Source organism: Molossus molossus, unplaced genomic scaffold (genome assembly GCF_014108415.1).
Source record: "Molossus molossus isolate mMolMol1 unplaced genomic scaffold, mMolMol1.p scaffold_m16_p_13, whole genome shotgun sequence".
NCBI classification, from domain to species: Eukaryota; Metazoa; Chordata; class Mammalia; order Chiroptera; family Molossidae; genus Molossus; species Molossus molossus.
In genome coordinates, this window is record NW_023425348.1 from 60,558,222 (window position 1) to 60,581,400 (window position 23,179).

The following is a 23,179-nucleotide window of genomic DNA, read 5'->3' on the forward strand; positions in this document are numbered from 1 at the left end:
TTACCAAAAAAAAAAAAAAAGGTGGTGGCTAGAGTATCCAGGTACAAATTTTCAAAGACTAATGAGCCATTAAGGAATGGGAGTAGAAGATATTGTTTGGCTGCTATCCCTCCATGTCCAAGTCTTCAAGAAAAGCAAGAGTTGCCCACAGGCCTCCGAATTGATGCTCAGATGTGCTCTCAGGATGAGGACTGGCAATGGTCAGATGCTCAGCTGCCGGCTGACTTTGGCAAGGGCTTCACTGACAAACATCAAGATCAGGCCGCAGCTCATTCCCGGTACTGGTTATGCTCTTGGGGTCTTTCAAGATCTGAATACTCTGGGTATACGGATTATACTTCACTCCAAATGGGCGCTTAATTGTTTTGGTAAATTCTCTATTTAAGAAAACAAATAAAAGGCAATCAATTTCTAGGGGGGGAAACAGTGAAAACTAACAGCAAACCTATTTCACACACTAGGCAAAAGACAAATCTAGATGTTCATGCTTCCAATCTGACCTACTTCCCACACTGCATGTGCAGAGGCACCGTGGAATCCCATCAGGTAGAAGGCCTACAGTCCTCATGGGCACATCTACCCCTGCATTACTAGGGAAAGATCCTGTGGATGGCTTTATTAACAATGTATTACTTTATACATCTCAACTATTTTAAGAAACAGCAGCTTTATCAGTAAACAATGACAACACCGGCTACATGGTAACAGATCTGTCAGTTGTGATTTACATAACTACACAATCACACACACACACACACACACTGAAACAGGTTGAGAACAATCCTGCTTCCTGTACATGTATATTTTTTCTGCTTAGAATGTTTCCTCTAACCTTCTCTAAAATGACCTAAATTCGACCCTTTCTTCAGGCATGAAAGTTCTCCTTCCTTTATCAAGTCAAAATGTGAACCTCTCATTTGGCACACCCAAGAATAGTCATGTTCAGGATCCCTAGAGATAATCATACAGCTCAGGCCAATTACACGAGTGGAGGATGAAATCCAGCTTGCAACCCACCTGGTCTACCCAGAGGGGACCCCTCTTTTAGTTGCACAAAGATGCCACATTTGTCACAATATGATCTCATGGTCCCTTCCACCAAATATTGTTTTGTTTATTCTTCCTCTACAATCCTTTCCTTTCCTACAATCTCTATCTTAGTTCAGGCTTTTATTTTCACCTGAAGCATTGCATGAATCTAAGTAGTTTCTCGACCTGCAATACCCTCCTTTCTTAACAACACACTTAGCTAATGAATAAAGTATAGCTTTTTTTTTTTTAGTTACAGATGTTTCTCCTTTTTAACCCCATTGACACCCACCTCCCCATCCCCCCCACCCTGTCCCCAGCTTTGTTGTCCATGTCCATTGGTTATGCATACATGCATATAAGTTCTGTGGTTTATCTCTTTCCTCTCCCCACCACCCCCTCTTCTGAGGGTTTTCAGTCTGTTCCCTACTTCCACGTCTCTGGATCTACCCTATTCCTCAGATTGTTATGTTCATTATATTCCACAAATAAGTGAGATCATGTGGTATTTGTCTTTTTCTGCCTGGCTTGTTTCGCTTAGGATAATACTTTCCAGGTTCCTCCATGTCAACTCAAAAGATAAGAGATCTTTCTTTCTTACAGCTGCATAGTACTCCATTGTGTATATGTACCACCACTTTTTTATCCATTCATATACTGATGGACTCTTGGGCTGTTTCCAGATCTTAGCTATTGTAAATAGTGCTGCTATGAACATAGGAGTACATATATTCTTTCTGATTGGTGTTTCAGGCTTCTTAGGGTATATTCTTAGAAGTGGGATCACTGGGTCAAATGGAAGTTCAATTTTTAATTTTTTGAGGTAACACCATAGTGTTTTCCATAGTGGTTGCACCAGTCTGCATTCCCACCAGCAGTGTACTAGAGTCCTCTTTTTTCCACACCCTCGCCAACACTTGTTGTTTGATGATTTGTTGGTGGCGGCCATTCTGACAGATGTGAGGTGATACCTCATTGTTGTTTAAATTTGCATCTCTCTGATGATTAGTGATGTTGAGCATTTCTTCATATGTCTCTTGGCCATTTGTATGTCCTGCTTGGAGAGGTGTCTATTTAGTTCCTCTGCCCATTTTTAATTGGGTTCTTTGTCTTCCTTTTGTTGAGTTGTATGAGTACTCTATATATTTTGGAAATTAACCCCTTATCTGATATATCATTGGCAATGATGCTCTCCCATACAGCCTTTCCATTTTGATGGTTGTTTCTTTTGTGCAGAAGCTTTTGAGCTTGATGTAGTTCCATGTGTTCATTTTTCCCTTTGTTTCTGTTGCCTTAGGTGATGTATCAGTGAACATTCTGCTGCGTATAATGTCTGAAATTTTGTTGCCTACATTTTCTTCTAGAATTTTTATGGATTCACGTGTCACACTTAAGTCTTTTATCCATTTTGAGTTTATTTTTGTGTATGGTGTAAGTTGATGGTCTAGTTTCATTTTTTGCATGTAGCTGTCCAATTTTCCCAACACCATTTATTAAAGAGGCTGTCTTTACTCCATTGTATGCTCTTGCCTCCTTTGCCAAATATTAATTGAACATAATGTCTTGGGTCCATTTCTGGATTCTCTGTTCTGTTCCACTGGTCTATATGCCTGTGCTTTTGCCAGTATCAGGCTGTTTTGGTCACGGTAGCTTTGTAGTATAATCTGATATCCGGTATTGTGATCCCACCTATTTTGTCCTTTTTTTACAAGATTGTTGTGGCTATTTGGGGTCTTTTTTGGTTCCATGTGCACTTTTGAAGTATTTGTTCTAGTTCTGTGAAATATGTCATTGATATTTTGATGGGGATTGCATTGAATCTATAGATTGCTTTGGGTAATATGGACATTTTAGTGATGTTAATTCTTCCAATCCATGAACAAGGTATGTGCTTCCACTTTTTTATATCTTCCTCTATTTCTTTCTTCAGTGTCCTGTAGTTTTCTGCAAATAGGTCCTCTACTTCTTTGGTTAATTTTATTTCTAGGTATCTTAATTTTTTTGCCACGATGGTAAATGGGATTGTTTTTTCAGTATCTCTTTCTGTGAGTTCATCATTGGTGTATCAATTTCTTGACGTTAATTTTGTATCCTGCTACTTTGCCAAATTCATTTATTAAGTGTAGTAGTTTGTTGTTGTTTTTTTAATCCTCACCCTAGGACATTTTTTCCATTCCTTGTTCAGACAGAGCGGGAGGGAGACATAGGAGAGAGAGAGAGAAACATTGACATGAAAGGGACACATTGCGTGGCTGCCACCCGCACAACCCAACCAGGGCCAGGGACAAACCACAACCAAGGTACGCGCCCGTAGCAGGAACCAAACCCGGGCCTCTCTGGACCGCAGGCCGACACTCTAACTGCTGAACCAAACTGGCCAGGGCTAAGTCTAGTAGATTTTTGATGGAGTCTTTAGGGTTTTCTATGTATAATATTATGTCATCTGCAAATAATGACAGTTTCACTTCCTCCTTTCCAATTTGGATCCCTTTTACTTTTTCTTCATGTCTGATTGCTGTGGCTAAGACTTCCAGTACTATGTTAAATAAGAGTGGCGAAAGTGGGCATCCCTGTTTTGTTCCTGTTCTTAAGGGAAATGCTTTTAGTTTCTGCCCTTTGAGTATGATGTTGGCTGTCGGTCTTGCATATTGGCCTTTATTATGTCGAGATATGATCCCTCTATTCCCACATTGCTGAGCGTTTTTATCAGAAATGGATGCTGGATTTTGTTGAAGGCTTTTTTTGGCATCTATTGATATGACCATGTGGTTTTTATTCTTCATTTTATTTATGTGGTGTATCACATTTATTGATTTGTGAATATTGTACCAACCTTGCATCCCTGGGATGAAACCCACTTGGTCATGGTGAATAATTTTTTTGATGTATTGCTGGATCCAATTTGCTAGTATTTTGTTCAGAATTTTGGCATCTATGTTCATCAGGGATATTGGCCTGTAGTTTTCTTTCTTTGTTGTGTCTTTTTCTGGTTTTGGAATTATAATTATGCTGGCCTCATAAAACAAGTTTGGAAGTCTTCCTTCTTCTTGAATTTTTAAAAATAGTTTGAAGAGAATGGGTGTTAGTTCTTTTTTGAATGTTCAGTAAAACTCCCCAGTGAAGCCATCGAGCCTGGGCTTTTGTTTGCTGGGAAAGTCTTGATTACCTCTTCAATTTCCTTAGTTGTTATTGGTCTGTTAAAGTTTTCTGTCTCTTCCCAGTTTAGTTTTGGGACACTATGTGTTTCTAGAAATTTGTCCATTTTGCTTAGATTGTCAAATTTATTGCCATATAATTGTTCATAGTAGTTGTTAATGATCTTTTGTATTATTGTGCGGTCAGTTGTTACTTCTCCTCTTTCATTTCTGATTTTGTGTATATGGGTTCTCTCTCTGTTTCTTGGTGAGTCTAGCTAAGGGTCCATCAATCTTGTTTATCTTTTTGAAAAACCAGCTCTTTGTTTCATTGATCCTTTGAATTGTTTTTTGTTTTTTTTTTGGTCCCTAGTCATTTATTTCTGCTCTGATCTTTATTATTTCCTTCCTTCTATTTGCTCTCGGGTTTTATGTTTGCTTTCTAATTCTTTAAGTTGTGAGGTTAGATAGTCTATTAGAAATTTTTCTTGTTTCTTGAAGTAGGCCTGTAGTGCTATGAACTTCCCTCTCAGAACTGCTTTTGCTGCATCCCATAGATTTTGTGTTGTTGTGTGTTCATTTTCATTGGTTTCCAGGAAGTTTTTTATTTCTTCTTTGATCTCCTCGGTAACCCAATCATTGTTTAATAACATACTATGTTCAAATGTATTTGCATGTGCTTGTTGCAATTGATATCTAGTTTCATGCCACTGTGATCTAAGAAGATGCTTGATATGATTTCAATCTTCTTGAACTTGAAGAGATTTAGTTTGTGTCCTATCATGTGGTCTATCTTTGAGAATGTCCCATGTGCACTTGAGAAGAATGTGAATTCTGTAGTTTTGGGGTGTAATTCTCTGTAGATATTTATTAAATCCATTTGGTCTAGTGCTTCATTTAAAGTCTCTGTTTCCTTGCTAATTTTTTGTCTAGAGGATCTATCCACTGATGTCAACGGGGTGTTGAAGTCCTCTGCTACGATTTGTCCTTGGAAGTCCTCCAAAAGATTTTTAATATATTTTGGTGCTCCTATATTGGGTGCATATATGTTTACCAAGGTTATATCTTCCTGTTGGATAGATCCTTTCAATATTATGTAGTGCCCTTCTTTGTCTCTAGTTATGGTCTTCATTTGAAATCTATTTTATCAGATATGAGTATTGCTACCCCAGCTTTTTTTTCCTTTCCGTTTGCTTGGAAGGTTTTTTTCTATCCCTTCACTTTCAACCTATGTGAGTCTTTTGTTGTGAGGTGGGTCTCTTGTAAACAACATATAAATGAGTCATGCTTTCTTATCCAATCAACTACTCTGTGTCTTTTTATTGGAGCATTCAGTCTATTTACATTTAAGGTGATTATTGATATGTACTTATTTATTGCCATTTTAGTTTAGGGTGGTTATATTTTTCTTCCTGTTTCTTCTACTAATTACAACAGTCCTTTTAACATTTCTTGCAGTGCTTCTTTGGTGCTAATGTATTCCCTTAGCCTTTTTGTGTCTGGAAAGCTCTTTATTTGACCTTCTATTTTGAATGATAGCCTTGCTGGGTAGAGTAGTCTTGGATTCAGATCCTTGTTTTTCATGACCTTGATTATTTCATGCCATTCCCTTCTGGCCTGTAGTGTTTCTGTTGAGAAGTCAGCTGAGAGCCTTATGGGGGGGTTCCTTTGTAGGTAACCTATTGCTTATCTCTTGATGCTTTTAGGATTCTCTCTTTGTCTTTAATTTTTGGCAGTTTGATTACTATGTGTCTTGGTGTGGGCCTGTTTGGGTTCTTCTTCCTTGGGGCTCTCTCTGTGTTCTTGAACTTGAATGCCTTCTTCCTTCACCAAATTAGGAAAGTTTTCTGTCACTCTTTCTTCAAATATATTTTCTAATCCTTGCTCATTTTCTTCTTCTTCGGGGACTCCTATGATGTGAATATTATTATGTTGTCCCACAATTCTCTTTAGCTGTCTTCCTGTTTTTTAATCGTTTTTTCCTTTTGGTTTTCTGATTGGTTGATTTTTTTCTACCCTGTCTTCTAATTCACTGATCCGGTCCTCAGCTTCCTCTACTCTGCTGTTTAGACCTTCCAATGTGTTCTTTATTTCTGATATGTCATTCTTGAGTTCTTCTTGGTGGTTTTTAATTTCCAGTTGGTTGATTTTTCAACATTTCTATGTCCTTACTCATGCTTTTGAGCTTCCTCAAGATCATGGCTCTGAATTCTAGCTCTGTTAACTTGCTTAACTGCTCCACATTTATCTCATCTTTGGTAGAGGTCTCTTGTTCTTTCATTTGGCTTTTGTTTCTTTGTTTCACTTTTTGGCTATCACAGTGGGCTCTGGAGCCTGCCAAATTTTCCCTGTGGGTGTTGGTGTTCTGCTGTTTGTGGCTCCCTCTCCTTGGTTTGGATGAGCAAGGGAGGACCCACGTTAAACACCACTGTCAAGTCTTACTTTCCTGGTTAGCATTGCTAGCCCATGAATGGTACAGTTATCCTCTAGTTTTTTGCCTGGAGGCTATCAGTAGAGGTTTCTTGAAGAGCCTTGGCTTCTCCGTTGAGTGAAAAACTTTCTCAGGTGTTCAATGTAAGGGGATTTCCCAAGGGTGGGGCAGATGCTGGTTGTTAATGAACCTCAATTTGCGTTTTAATGAGTGAGGTTGAATCTCTGAGGGAGGGGCCACTGCCTCTCCCCAGAGCCCTAGGAAGGAGTAAGATGGCCACCGTCCTGCCTGGCTGCAACTCAGCAACAGCTCTGAGCCCCCTCCAAATCTGAGTGTCCCCATACAGTTCCAGTCCAATCCGCCCTCCCTCTGTTGGAACCCAAGGTGAGTGGCTGTGGCTATTTCAGCGTCTGTCCTGGCTCTGCAGTGTGGAGCCACTTGGGGGAGTGTAACCTGAGGGTGCTGCTCACAGCTAAGGCCACTGCTCTCCATGCACTCCCAGCCCCCCTCTCGCACCTCCGCAATCCTACCAGGATCAAGTCAGTGTCCCTGGTTATATGATCCTTGCAAGCTGATTTTCTGTTGCTTTTTCCCATCGATTTGTTTTTATTTTAGTTGTAATTCCAGTTTGGTCCTGGGAGACGGTCTGTGTAGCTTCCATTTTGGAATCCTCTAAAGCATAGCTTTGATTTCATCCCGCATTTCCTATATTTTTCCACCTCTTTACCTTTTGTATGCTGTCCCTTAGCCTAAAACTTAACATATCAAAATCCTATCTATCCTCTATGTATTTTCTAAAATGCCATTCGCTTTCTCTGTTCCCCTAGCTGGAATGAATTGCTCATGAATAAGATGCAGAACAATGTTTCCTACATATCTCCTCCTCTAAGGCTTTCTCTTTCGTTGTACAGGAATTTGTGTATAGTTTTTTGTTTGTTTGTTTGTTTTTTCCTGTTAGATTATAAACTCTCTGACTGGAAGAAATGGGAAGAAACCAATTTCTTGATGTTTCTGGCTCACAATTTACAACTATCATTGTAAACAACATACTCTAAATACTTGTTGTGAAAGGAAGATGTGTTACAAGCAAAAGGCATCTAGTAGGCTTCTAATTACTCAGTTGCTTACTTCTGTGATTTGTGATCATTATTGGACCTAGGTTTTGCAGAGGAAAATTAAGGCATGGGGAAGATAGACTTTACCTCATCTTCTCCTTTGCATCTTCAAAGCTTTCAGATACAAAGTAGACATCCTGAAAAGTTGTGATGAGACATTCCTGCTTGCAGGTAATCTTGGGGTCAAAGGGCTTTACTTTGGCATGTCCAGAAAGTGCATGCTGGAAGATAAAGAGTTAGTGAATCAAAGAATACCATCTGTTTTCCTATATCATATTCTGCACACAACTGCCAGAATCAGCACACCTCTGAATGTATTATTAATGCAATGGCCTCAACCTACAATTCCACACTCATTTCCTACAGCTCTATTTACCCCACAGTATTATCCAGCAAAACAAATGGCTTGCCATTCTCTATAAATGCTTCAATATCAATTGTTCTAACACTCTTCTCCATGTAGGAGGCACCCAAAGATCTTTATTTCTGCATTAGAATACCTACTTTCTACCTGCACTAGTTATTCCTGTGTGTGACCTGTACTCACCAGCTGGTGACAGGCTCCTTGAGAGCAAGGCAGTGCCTTGGATTTGTGCCATACATATCCATCACTCAACAAGCCTAAGTTTATTCCTTTACTGGAATAGTAAATAATAAATCTCAAAGAATTGCCTAAAAATTACAGAAGTTATTGCTAGCACACCAAAAATGGCAAGGAGACAGTAAGACTTTGTAAACACACACACACACACACACACACACACACACACACACACACATCAGAATGTTTGGGAAATAGAGAAAAATGTCTCTTAAATAATATGTACTGTCACCCTAAGTATTTTCCATACGAAGCTCTAGTTCAAATCCACAAGGTATTTTCAGTCATATAAGTGATATTAAGTGAATATGGTGATGTGCAAAGATTTACAACTCTTACTTTAAGTTCACTGATAGAAGACAGTAAGCCAGCACCGAAGACTCTTAGCTGCCCATCTTGTCTACACAAACCAAACTCCACGGTGAAAAAGTAGCACTGCAAAAGGACATCAATATCACTTTCTCATCCCGAATGACTCAATTTAAAACAAATTATAACTCTTCATCACTGACCCAAAGTATCCTGGAATAAAGTCCAGACCCCCAGACTAGCTCACAAGTATTTGTACAGTCTGACCTCACTCTAAATAAACACTTCTCAAATTTTTGTTCCTAAGATCCTTATACACTCCTCAAAATTACTGAAGACATCAAAGACTTTTTGTTCATTTGGGTTATAGCTAGCTATACTTACCAATTAAAACCAAGAAAATATTTAAATGTCTACTAATTAATTTAAAAATATAATAAATCATTTTATGGTAACATAAATAACATTTTAATGAAAAGTAACTATACTGTACAAAACAAAAAGGTAAAAAACTAGCATTGTTTTACACGTTACAAGTCTTTTTAAAGACTGGGGAGATATTATTTAATGTCTGGCTGGAAAACAGATGGATTCTCATATCTGCCCCTGTATTTAACATGTTGCAATACATTGTTTTCTTTTATTTTTATATATATATATATATATATATATATATACACACACACACACACACACACACACACTCATATATATGCATATGTATATCATATTCATTGAAAATATATATATATACATACGTATATGTATATATATATATTCATTTGCTTATTATCTATATCCCACCTTGGAATATAAGCTCTATGAAGGCAGGAATTTTTATGTGTTTTTTTTTTTTTTCCAGTGCTACATTCCCTGTGCTTAGAATAGTACCTGTCACTTAACAGATTATCAATTAATAATAGTAATGATAATGGTTAACATATATGGTTAGAGTATATGAAGAGAATTCAGCCTCACACAGTTGAAAGAGGATTCAATATTTTAATAGCCTTTCTTTGACACTGCATCAAAATTCAAAAGGTGGTGGTTTCTTAAAGCTCAGCTGCCTTGTGGAATCTGAAGCCGTATCAGTGAACTCATCTGTTATGTTAAAATCCACTTTGCACTCTTAATGGGCCTTTCACCTATGCATGATTCTGAAAGGACCTGAGGGACCCCACACCACAATTTGAGAAGCACCGTTCTAACCATTGCGCCTATTTCACACAGCTTCCCCCACCGTCACACACTCTGCTCCAGCTTCCTGCCTTTCTGGGCATGTGAAAACACCACTCATCCTCCCTGGGCTGGTTCAGATGTTGCTCTTGTGCGAAACCTTCGCGCGCAGTTCTCTGCACTCCCAGAGCACTGCGCCGGCACGTCCCTATGGCCTTCATCTCATTCTGTGGAAACCGGCTCCTCCAGCAGAGGTAAGTTCCTGCAAGGCAGGATCCAGGCCTTCCTCATATTTATATTTGCAGCGTGATGTCTTTAACCTGGTACTAAAAAATATTTTTAGCACCATGTTGGGGGAACTTATCATTTTTACTGGAAAAAGATCTACAAACTATTAACATTATTGTATTCTAGTGTTTCTCTGCCTTTTTTAAGCCATGCCTCCTTTTAATAAACCTTAAAATTTTACATCCTAATTTAATGTTATTTATATTAAATTAAATATGAGCCAAGACACATTTTCTAATGATCCTCTTGAATATACAATTTTTAACTATGCAATTACCCACATCCCACCCAAGTTAAGAATTACTGATCTATACAGTTATTTCCAGATTTATACCGTTGCCAGCTGTTGAACAGCCTCCTCTGAAGCTCCAAGGGATGCCAGGCCGATTTCTTGAGAGAATTGTGCAAAACTAGGGTCAGCCAAAAGGGGGACATGACCTAAGAGCTCATGGCAGGTATCTCTGAAAAGGAGGTAAAAGTCTGTCACACTGTGATGCTTAGCTTAGACGCATTCATCAACCATTCAAGCAAATTACAATCAGATCTTACTTTTTAAAAAAATGATCAAGTGGGCCTTGGCCGGTTTGGTTCAGTGGTTAGAGCGTCGGCCCACAGACCAATGAGACCCAAGTTTGTTTCCAGCCAAGGGCACGTACCTCATTTGCAGTTCGTTCACGGCCCTGGTCGGGGTCACGCAGGAGGCAACCAAGTCAATGTGTCTCTCTCACATTGATGTTTTTCTCTCTCTTTCTCCCTCTCTCCCTCCCTCCCTCCTAATCTGTCTAAAGATAAATGGAAAAATGTCCTCGAGTGAGGATTTAAAAAAAATGATCAAGTGGCATTAATTTGGAAAAGGATCACAGAGGACACTAACCAAATAAAAAAGAGTTTGGGTTCAAAACCTTGGCCACTCAAAACCCCACACATATAAGTACGTACAAATACCCACAGACACCCAAAGACACCCCCACCCGCCCACTCCACCCCAACCCCGCCCATTCAGGTCTCTGCTCAAATGTTACCTTCCCTGCAAGGCCTTCCCTGACCACTCTTTTCAAGATAGCAATACAACACACACACACACACACACACACACACACACACACACCCTCCATCTTCTTTCCCTGCTTTATTTTTCTTCGTGGCACTGATCATCACCTGAATATATGTAACTATTGGATTATTATCTGTACCCCACACTACACTGGAATGAGGCAGGATTTTGTTTGTTTGATTTTTTTTTTTCCATTGTTTATACATTCATTCATCCTCTATGCTTAGAACAGCACTTATCACCTAACAGGTTGTCTAATAATAATAATAATAATGGCTAACATATATAGAACATGAAGTATGTATTAAGTGCCAGGGGCCATTCTAAATGTTTTACATGTGCTAATGTATTTAATCTTCTCAAAAATCTCCTGAGGTTAGTACCATTGTTACAGACAGCTATTTGATGAATGAATGATGAAGAAGTACTTACGGCTCTGGGGTGTAGAGGGGATCTGAACTGTGTCTTACATACTGTGTGCAGTGAAAAACTCGAAAGGCTAAGCCTGATAAAAAGTCCCTTGATGATAAGTAACCAGCTACAGGACGGACAGAAAAACCTGTGCGCTCTGCCAAACAAGGGAGAAAACACAGAGAAAATCTTCACCAGAACAGTCCACATACCGCAGCATTTTAACTCTGCCCAGTTACACTTTGAGAGGACATGAAAACTAAAATGTATCCTATATGTACTAGGGGGAAGTAAAAGGATTTTGCACTTATCATGGCCAGGCAATGAATCATACCGTTTACATATCACATTTCCTTTCATGTTTACAGTATGAGTTCAAGTTTATTCTCCCCATTGTAACAATTATAAAACCGAGGTTCAGAGACTCAATAATGTACCCAAGGCCACACAGTGGATGGTAAAGGTAGGCTGAGAACCCAGGTCTCCTTAATCTACACCTTGTTTTCTCCCTAAAGAATTTAGAATATCCCCTAGTCAGAATCTATTTATTTAGTTCCGAACCATTTTCAAATCTATGCCGTTTTTTCAGCCAGTACTACCTTTTATAAAGTCGGTTCTTTATTTTATCAGTATTGGATGGTGGTCTTCCATTCCCCCAACAGCCAGGACTGGGTACCCACTGTCAGAGAGCCTGCCAGCCGGCTCTCTACAAGCTCTGATTTTGCCCTTCATTTCACCCCTCACACTCTAGTGTTCCAGTTACAACCAGTTGCTTTGTACTTGGATTTTCCCACTCTGACAGGCAGACTTCATGGCCAGTTGAACTTTCCACAATGATGGAAATGTTCTATATCTAGGCTAGGCTACGCCACAGCATAGGCACTAGCCGTATGTGACATTGAATACTTGAAATGTGGCTGGTGTGACTGGGGAACTAACATTCAATTTAAATCAATTTTAATTCTTTAAACAATCACATGTATATAGTGACTACCATATCTGACAGGGCAGGTAGCCTCTTACATCTGATATTTTGTTGGAAATGTCTTTTAATTTTGGTTTCTCTGACACTTTCCCTTGAAAAGCCTTTCAGAACATGTTCTGCAGCCCGTTCAAGCTCCAGACCTCAAGTGAACAGCTTTCAGTTTCATGTTCATAACAAAATATTTCCTCCCAATCTCATATAAATTTGATTAAAAATAACTTCTGGCCCTGGCAGGTTTGGCTCAGCGTAGAGCGTCGGCCTGTGGACCAATGAGTCACGGGTTTGATTCCAGCCAAAGTCACATACCTCGATTGCTGTTCATCCCCAGCCCTGGTCAGAGTCATGCGGCAGGCAACCAGTCAATGTGTCCCTCTCACATCGATGTTTCTCTCTCTCTCCCTGTCTCCCTTTCCTACTCTATCTGAAGATAAATAGAAAAATATCCTCGGGTGAGGATTTTAAAAAAGTAATAACTTCTGTAGCATATGCTTGGGTATCTTTGTAGTCCTGTGAGGTCATGTGCATTGGTTCTCTGTCATCTGTAACCACTCTTTTTTATTAAATCTAGTTTCTGTAGGAACCACTTATAGAGCTGTTTCCCTTGTGAAAACAGTATTGTCATTTTCTATTTAGTTCTTCTTTTGTATATAGTAGTTGAGTAATGGGAATTATTGGGTTGAATATGCAGATTGTTATAACAATCTATGTTAAAAATTCAAAGATAGTAATTTCAGATCATGATGGAAATAAACTAAACTCACTTTGAGTTGAAAACATAATTTCTCTTTTTTCCCCTAAGTTTCTAATCTACTGAGCTCACAGGAGATATTTATTTTTCTTAGGTATTGGAGACCCTGGAGATCACTGAACATTCCCTACACGGGCTAGAAGAAATAAGGAGGCCTGGACCAAACAAGTAAGAAAATCTAAAAGGACAAAACAGTCCTTACCCTTTATTTATGCTTCTACTAGCACACCTTCTTCCGTGAGAAAATGACAGAATGTTAATGTGGGAAGGGCTTCAGATCATCTGCTCCACATGTCCCCAAGGAGCTCATCTCCTCTACCCCATCCCTGACAAGTGGGAGCTTCTGCATCAGCACCTCCTTGAATGGGGAACTAACCACCTCATGAGCCTGCTCCATTCCATGCTGAGCCAAAAGCTTGCAGTTTCTACTCAACGGTCCTTTACTTTAGTGCTACATAATAATCCCTCTGTTATGTAAAATGACCTCCAAATATTTAAATAAAGCTATACTGTCCCTTAAAACTCCAGGTTAGACAGCTTAAAAGTCCTTCCGATTTTATTTATATGATACATGTTCCCATCTCCTTATCATTCTGCTCACTCTCTTCTCCATTTGTTTGGTTATGACTGTCCCTCTTCAAATGTGGTGCCCAATACAGGAGTTCAACATTCCCCTTACAAGAAAATTTTAATTCGCTTATCACCTTTTAAAAAGTTTGAAACATCTTCTAACTGTGGGATATTATCCTCCCGATATCCACAATATTTAGAAAGCAAAGGTAAGTTTCTGAGATACTCTCTGCAGGCATGGGTTGGGTAAAGTTTGTTGAGCTCTCGGAACACGGTTCCCCAGGTCTTAATCTCTTCTTCAGTGAATTCAACCCTAGGAATGGGGTCACCACTAGTGAGATAAAGGAAAGAAGTTACTTTGAATTAGCATTCAATAAACAGTAGCATTTATCTTATTCTCTATTTATTAAATGAGCATAATTTACTCTCTTCATTGATTTTAAAATCAATTTTATTTTATTGATTTTAAACTTGGATAAGTTATTTTTATAATGCACTTACTATTTATAGTTCATAGCCAAGTCTGCAAAATACTTCCGCCTTTTACGGTAGACATTGTCTTTGAAGCCCTGATAATTAAAGAAAAGGTTTTAAATACTCATAATAAAATAAACTTGACAAGTGATATTTGGGAATAATTTTTATTATTACCCAAACTATTATATTAAACAGTTACATAATTGTTATTTTGAGCAAGCATTGTTTAGAAATTTATGATCATTTTTATTTTAAAGTCAGTGTTTTATACTACATACATGTATAACAGCTTTATACTATAGTGACTACAAAGAGAAAAGATACTATAGATACAGCCCTGGCTGGTATGGCTCAGTGATTAGAACATCATCCGCACACTGAAGAGTCTCGGGTTTGATTCCCAGTCAGAGCACATACCCAGGTTGTGGGTCCAATCCCTGGTCAGGGCACATATGGGAGGCAACCAATGAATGTTTCTCTTTCACATCGATATTTCTCTCTGTCTCTCTCCCTCTCCTTTCCTTTCTCTCTAGAATCAATGATAAAAACATATCCTCTGGTGAGGATCTAGGGGAAAAAAAAGATGCTATAGATACAAAAATGCAAAAATACTATAGTGGCTACAAAAATAAAATAGTTTGAATAATATGGAGCGCCACCTTAGTTAAATACAGGCTCTTTCTCAAGGGTAAGATTTGTTTTCTTAATCACACAACTGATCTCTTCAGCTAGAAATGTTTGCTCTCTTGTATATATCTTAAAGCAATTTATTCATGCTACTTAGCACTTTTTCCACATTTTAATCTCGTATGTGTTTATTTGTATGTGTGCTTTATCTTTTCACCTGGACTGTAAACTCCCTGACAGGTATAACATTTACAAATTGTAATAATTACACAATAAGATATTAATAGAATAAATGGATGAATTGGCTGTGGGCTGGTTAAGGCTGTATACAGTTACATTCACAGAGCTAATCGGTGGTAGAAGCTGGATTAGAGCCCTGATCTATGCAAATTCATAACTGTACTCTCTTCTCCACCACCACCCCCCGCCCCCCTCCTCCCACCTAGGAACCTAGAGCTCCATAAGCAATCCTAATACTCTGGATTTATTAATTCTCCAACTCGTGCCAGTACTGTATCCCATGTAATTCCCAAGGAAACAACTTCCTAGTTCATCAACTGCCTAATAATCCATTTATTCTGGGAAGCATGGGTGGTAAGTCTTTTTCTTTACTAAAAAGGTAAGTCCTTTCTTTACTCCTCTATCCAATAACCCATGCCCATTTTAATAAACACAGACTGTAGATAGTGTCTTTATTTTAGTATAGCTCTTTGAATAACTCTTAATAATAGGAATGTCAGGCATTGAACAGATGCTTTGGAGCCAACGAAGTCAGATGCTCTTGAGGCAGTCGGTCTCAATTCCACCAACACAGAGGTCTATCTACTAAACTTCCCGAAACCCCAATTAAAACAAGATGCTGTTTAATCTAGACTAAGCACTTTCTCCAAAAATGAAAATGTTGCTCTTAAATTTTAGTTTGCTTTAAATTATTTTCATGAAAATATTTATTAAAAATGCTTACAGGATGGTCTGCATCTAGTTCAGATCCATACATCAGAACTCTGTTGGCACAATGGTCCAGGTCAGAAACCTTCTTTGGAAACCAAGGAACCACTTCCATATCTGCAAAATACAAAAATCACTAACAGCTGAAGAGACTGTCTTAAGGCAATAAGGAAGAAGAATTAAGAAAGTCATAAATGCTTTTAATGAGATTTTTTATTTAAGCTTGCATATCGAGGCAAAATTTATACAAGTAAACTTCTCTATTTCTAATAAGTAAATCTTATTCAAATATTTTAATTTAAAATGTATAAGCCTTGATTGCCTAATGTCAGAGAAATGCTATACTTTGTTAATAGACCAAAAGTTAAAAAAATACAAAACAAAAACCTACTTTTTTTTTTTTGGTACATGCCTCTAGCCGCTAAGGCCTAGCAGGAACTGAACCCAGGGACTCTCTGGTGGGCAGGCCAACGCTCCAACCGCTGAGCCAAACCGGCCAGGGCCAAAACTTACATTTTTAAGCTACATATTTGACCACTTTAAATAAGCAGAGTAGGGATGTACAACTTCACAGGTCAATGGGCAAATTTAATAGGAAATTTGAAGCTAATTCTCTATCAACCGGGTTCCCAGGACACTACATTTCTAACATTCTACAAGCTTTCTTTATGTTTTAGTGTAATGTATCTGTACCATGTCTGTCTTACAGGGAAAAATGAAAATGACTGTAGGGTAGGGACTATGTATTTTTGTATCCTTGTTCCTTAGCAGAAATATCTGACACAGTTGGTATTCCCTAAATATCAACTGAACCATTTAGCTTCTCTTAATTTTATAGATAAGGTAATCAAAGTCCAGAGAGGTAAAGTAATTTACCAAGGTAACTCATCCCTCCCTAATAGAAGAGAGAGGACTAGAACCTGATTCTTCTTACCTCTGTTGAATGCTCTTTCTAACATACCCAGAAGTGATATTTAAGAGATTTAACAACAAATACAACAGGGACACCTATCACATCACTCAAAATGGACACAAGCAGAGTCCTAGGATACTGCTCTGCCAGGTGTTAACCCTGTAGCTGTTTGTGGCCGGCACGGGAAGCCTAGGGAGGACCTGGAGCACACAGGTAGGAAACGCTCGAAGGACTCAATGAAGCAGCTTGAAATGGCAGTCAAAAAGGAAAGTATATAAATATTTTAATAATTTATACAGCCATACAAATACATAACAGATGAGTAGCAGCCCTGATTATACCCCATATATTGTGACATAATCTGAAGGGATCATTTTAAATTGAGTACCATATACAAAACATGGCTGAATTATCCATTTGTCTTTTGCCCCAAAGTAAACATCAGGATTTTTTCACAATAGAAGATCTTAGCCTATATCTTTGTTATCTGAGTATCTGATATCTTAGAAGGCTTACTTGCCTTTTGATTTGCTTTTGATGGAGGTGGGGACAGAGAGGAATGTTATACATTGTGTATTTCACATCACAGTTGCCAGTGACTGTCAACATTCTCAACAAATTCATGTAACATCTGCTAGATTCTAAGCCCTTTGAGAGTTGCTAAGTACTCAGGGATTGTGAATTGGAGGTTTGTGAAATTAAGAAATGCTTGCTGACTTGGAAACTGAGATAATGTAATACATTTCTAACCTGAATTCTTTCCTATTTCAAGGTTTCCTTTTCACCCCTGATAAAATGTTGCCTTATACTTTTTTATTTAAAATTTTGAGCAATTCTATTTTGTGTTCCCCTCACTACCAGACTCTAAGCAACTTAAAGAGAGTATTTTATTTTTACTTTCATCCTTCAAGATAAATATAGGATTGGAAAGGGACTGAGTGAAAAAGGTGAAGGGATTAAGAAGTACAAATTGTAGTTACAAAATAGTCACGAGGATGTAAAGTACAGCATAGGAAATATAGTCAATAATGTTGTAATAACTGTATGGTGCCAGGTGGGTACCGGAAATAGCAGGGGTAACACTTAGTAAAATATATCACTGTCTAACCACTACGCTATACACCTGAAACTAATACAAAATAATATTGATTGTCAACTGTAACTGAAAAATAAAATTTTAAAAAAGAAAATAGATAAGTAAAAAGCAACACAATTTTAACAAAAAATAGAGCGCATTATGTACTTAATCTTCCGAGCAGTATTTTTACTTTTCAAACTTACCATCCTCCTTCATGGTAAAATTATCAGGTGGATTCACAGACAGAACATCAGTATTAGACTTCAACAGATGAAAAATATCATTCAGTTGTTCTCTGTTGATATCACAGTCAACAAAAATGTCAAATTCCGAGTTTCTTCTCTTTGATTTCCGGGACTCAATGTGTAACAGGTTCACATGCTTCTCCTGTGTAAAGCAGAGGGTGAGCTTACCAATGGCTGCCTACATGCAGATTACTTTCATTACCACTAAAAATCAATTGTCACAATAGCCAACGGGAGAAAAGGCTGCTTTTAGTGCTGCCAATAGCAAAATAATTCCCCCTAAATGTTAGGTACTATTCAAAAAAGTTTGAAACATTCATCACATCCTCTCAAAATTAATGAAATAACACCCACTAGAAGTCCTCAGATTGCCAGAATTGATTAACCTTCAAATGAAAATACCAAGTCTCCTAAATAAAATGAAGCTTTTGAAAATTTTCACCAATAAGAGTCAGTTTTCAAAAAATGATACTCCTTTAACAAAGCTTCCTTTGCAAAAATGCATCCAATAAAATTAGATGAGCAGCTTGAACACAGAGTATTTAATACCTCAAATCTCTTAAGCTACAAACTTAGTGATCAGCTGAACCAGACTTCTGCTTCTGGTTTCTTCATGACAGGCTGGGCAGTGGGTGCCATATGTGTCAACCTGTGGGAGGAAGGATCTTCTCTTACCAGTTTGGGGAGCTGAGGAAAAGCACTGTTGACATAATAATAAAACATAAGAACCAGTTACCCAACAGTTTTTCATCTAAAAAAATGAGAAAGATGGAGAAGGTGATCTCCAACACCAACTACTTTGATCTAAATTAATTAGTGAACATCTATGTAGCCAGGTAAGGGCTGTGAAGCATACAATGAAAGGTAAGACACACATCCGTGTGTAACCTAGTTATCTAACACACAAAAGACTAAGAAAATACAAGTGGTGAGTGTTCAGGTGCAGGAAATGTTCAGCAAAAGGACAAAGCATCATGGTTAGAGAGAGTAGAAGTTTCTATGAGCAGGTAGGAACAAACATGAGTCTTAAAGGACAGACAGAATAGGAAGGCAGAGCAAAGAAGGAGGGTTCCAAGCAGGAGCACTGTACGAGCAAAGGTAGGGATGAGATAAGAACTGAGAATTATCAGGGAATACGAACCAAAAAGAAAGAGTATCCAGAATGTTGGGAAACTGAAATACACAGGGTTTATCTTGGAACATGGAATTTATCATGGAATCAACAGAAGAAAGCCAGTTACAAAATAGACTGGCATTGATTAGGAGTAAAGGAGAGTTTTATAGAATATATTTCTTATGAATTTTTACAATAAGAATATATTCTTAAATCCTTTCTGAATGACAACTTGAATAAATATAAAGCTAAAAACTATGTTTCTTGAGAAAAAAAAATGTAAAATGTCAATTCTTCCTAAACCTATAAATGTAATGCTATCAAAACCTTGGTGGAGTTTGATGAGGAAATGTAACTAAATAATTTCAAAATCTATCTGGAAGAACAATTAAGGCAAGAAGATCTTGGAAAATCCAGATAAAGTAGGATCAATAAGTGAAACAGTCACTATAAGGTATTTCAGTTACAGATCTAGGTACAGAGAGGTCAAGCAGTTTTCCCAAAGGCACACAGTTAGTAAGTATCAGAGCTGGAATTCAAACCCAGGCTGTCCAGGTCCACAGTCCATGCTCTTAAACACCATGCTGCCACCTGTTTTACAAGAAATGAAGAGTCAGGATAATGGATAATATGGGTCTTCTTTGAACAAAATTTACATAACCTTAATAATGAAAACACTAAAGACTGACAGAGCCAAAAATTGGGACGTGACTACATTGGGAAGATGGAGGCAAGGGAAGTTGAGGGGGCCCTTGAAAAGGAAGTTGTGTCTAAAAAGCTAAATCTTTACTTCCATTATATGAATAGATAGTACCTACAACTAAAAAAAAATCAAGAAATAGCAGCAGAATAAGCAGATTATTTACAAATATGGAAGTAAATAGTGGAAATATAGTTGAAAGAGTTGAAACTGGTTGCCTTCTGTAGGCTGATGATAAGTAAAATGGGTGGATTCACATCCAGGACACTATGCAGAAGTTAGAACAAATGAGATGGACATACAGCAGCATAGGTAGGTCTTAAAAACACAGCACTGAGTGAAAGAATAGTGTATCATACAATAACATTTATGTAATTACTAACACATACATACCCAAAACTCTACATAGGCTGAAGTACACATTAAAATAATTCAATGTACATATCAAACAGAGCAGCTGTCTATCAGAAGAGAGAAATGCAGAGTGAATGGAACAATGACCTACAACAGAAGGCTGTATAAATCACTGAGGATAGTGCACCTGTGATTTAAAGTAGGATTAGCTCAACCCTCTACATCTAAGGTTAACAAAAAATTAAGTGGAACTAAGGAATGAAGAGAGATGAAGCAAAAGATGGCTGTTTCCTCTACAAGTTTTGTAGTGTGGGTTGACTTTTTTAATCCATGCACAGTATTATTTGAAAATAAAATAACAAAGTTGAAAGAAGCAATATAAGTATATTATTTAAAGGCCCAAGGTAATCAATAGGCTAGCTTAAAATAATTACACAATTAACCAATGGGGGAGGAGTAGGAGGCTGAAGGGAGGGAGGAAGTATCAGTATCAGTCACAACAGACAGTGAATGAATATTATGTAAAATTGATACCTCAAAGAGAGATATAAGAGCACTATTTATATTTTATAAACTCACCACCAAAAGAACAATTAAGAGGTTGCCTCTGGGGAGTGGGATTGAGGATATAATGTGTTGGGTTGAAAAAAATGATGCTTTTCAAACTCTTCTAGACTACTTGTCTGTATTTAAAATTTTTATTTATTTGAAATATTATTAATGGCTACATAATAGTATGTCATGTGGATATAAACTTCATTTTTAAAATAGCTAACTCTGATAAGGTACTTTGAACCATCCTAAGCACTTACATATATTAACTCTTATTAATTCTCACAATGATCCTATGAAGTAGGTAGGGTTCTCATTTTATAGATGTTAAGACTGAAACATAGAGAGACTAATTAATCTGTCCATGATCACCCAGCTAATAAGTGATAAAGCAAGGATTTGAACTCAGCCTATCTACCTCAGGGGTTTATAAGCTTCACCCCAAAGATGTTCTAGTAGCATAATTTAACCAGCCCCTTACCTTAGGGCAAGTAGTTTGTTTATAATATTTAGTTCCTATACATAAATCTCTGTGTCCATAAGCCCTTAAACTAGGTTAGGTCCCCTAGTTCAATGCTATCGTAGTACCTCGTACTTCTCTTTCAGGTCACTTTACAACATGTAATTATTTACTTCCTATAATTACTTGTTTGGTGTCTGTTTCCCACTAGATCACACACACTGTGAGGGCAGGCACTGTGTCTATTTTGTTCAGGTCCACATCCTTAGTATCTAGCAGGGCACCTGGCACAGAGTAAGCACTCAATTAATATTCATGATCTTCCTCACTGACCTTTATTTCCTTAAGATAGATATATGGGAAGTGGAATTACTGGGTCAAAATGTGAACATTATGTGGGGGGAGGGCAGGAGCTGGGTGGAGGTGGGCAAATGGAGGGTAAATGGGGACATATGTCATAGTGTCAACAATAAAAAATGCAAAAGAAGGAAATAAACAAATAAAAAATAAAATGTGAACATTTTAAGGTTCATAATATATATTACCAAATTGTTACCCTCACAGCACAGGTATATTTAAGTGTCAAATACATTGAAGTTTTTAGGGAACAGTATAATTGTAAAAAATGTTGTTATTTTGCTACATAAAAATATAATTAACTATATTATTAAAACATCACTAAATAATATCAGTAAAACTTTCATATTTTTAAATGAAAATAAAATTATAATTGTTTTTTTGTTTGTTTGTTTTGTTTTTATTGATTTTTTTTTTAGAGAGAGATAGAAACATCAGTGTGAGAAACATTGATGGGGGCCCTGGCCGGTTTGGCTCAGAGGTTAGAGCGTCAGCCTGCGGTCCGGAGAGACCCGGGTTCGGTTCCCGCTAAGGGCGCGTACTTCGGTTGCAGTTTGTCCCCGGCCCTGGTTGGTCGTGCGGGTGGCAGCCACTCGATGTGTCCTTTTCACATCGATGTTTCTCTCTCTCTCTCTCCCTTCCACTCTATCTGTACAAAAATTGGAAAAATGTCCTCGGGTGAGGATAAAAAAAAAAAAAAAGAAAAAGAAACATTGATGGGGTGCCTTCTACAAGCCCTGCACAGGGGTTTGAGTCCAAAACCTGGGCACATGCCCCGACCCGGAATTAAACGGGGACCTCTCAGCCAATGGAACGATGTTCAATCCACTGAGCCACACCAGCCAGGCTAAATGAAAATTAAATTAAAATTTGCTTCGCCAAAATCTGTGAAGTAAATCTTTTTTCCTCCATTCCTTTATTAGCTATTTGTATCTCCTCTTCTGTAAACTGTTTTTATCCCTTGCCCATTTGTTAGAATTGAGCAATAATTTAGAAATTTAAGTGCTAAAGAAATGTCTGTAATCCAACTCTGAAAAATTTACAATATTTTATATATATATTTCTTTATCCTCGCCCGAGGACATTTTTTCGTTTTTTGTTCAGATAGAGTGGGAGGGAGAGAGAGGAAGAGAGAGAGAGAGAGAGAAACATCAACGTGAAAGGGACACATCGAGTGGTTGCCACCCGCACGACCCAACCAGGACCGGGGACAAACTGCAACCGAGGTACATACCCTTAGCAGGAACTGAACCTGGGTCTCTCCGGACCGCAGGCCGACGCTCTAACCACTGAGCAAAACTGGCCAGGGTTACAATATTTTGTGTTTTAAATATAATTTTAGAGACTTGTGCTAGAGTTTTATGTAGAAATATGGAGAGTGCTTACCTGGAAGATTTTCAGTACTTTTAAAAGTCCTCCAACTTCATTCTTTAAGGAAAAAATGAGTGTTGCTCTTCCTCTTTCTAAAGAATGGTCTTTGTTTTCCTTATTGTCTTCAATCAT

At 38.0% G+C, this 23,179-nt stretch overlaps 1 protein-coding gene across 1 annotated transcript; it reads right to left on the bottom strand.

The window, feature by feature from the left end:
• Positions 1 to 203: 203 nt before the first annotated feature.
• TPH1 (tryptophan hydroxylase 1) lies at positions 204 to 23,179 on the bottom strand. The gene is made up of 10 exons (XM_036258974.1): positions 23,063 to 23,179; positions 18,098 to 18,281; positions 15,920 to 16,020; positions 14,353 to 14,420; positions 13,986 to 14,182; positions 11,570 to 11,705; positions 10,418 to 10,544; positions 8,650 to 8,745; positions 7,797 to 7,930; positions 204 to 377 (listed from the first exon to the last, which is right to left on the bottom strand). Exons 1-10 carry the CDS (start codon positions 23,177 to 23,179, stop codon positions 239 to 241), a joined length of 1,299 nt encoding a protein of 432 aa, XP_036114867.1. The 3' UTR covers positions 204 to 238.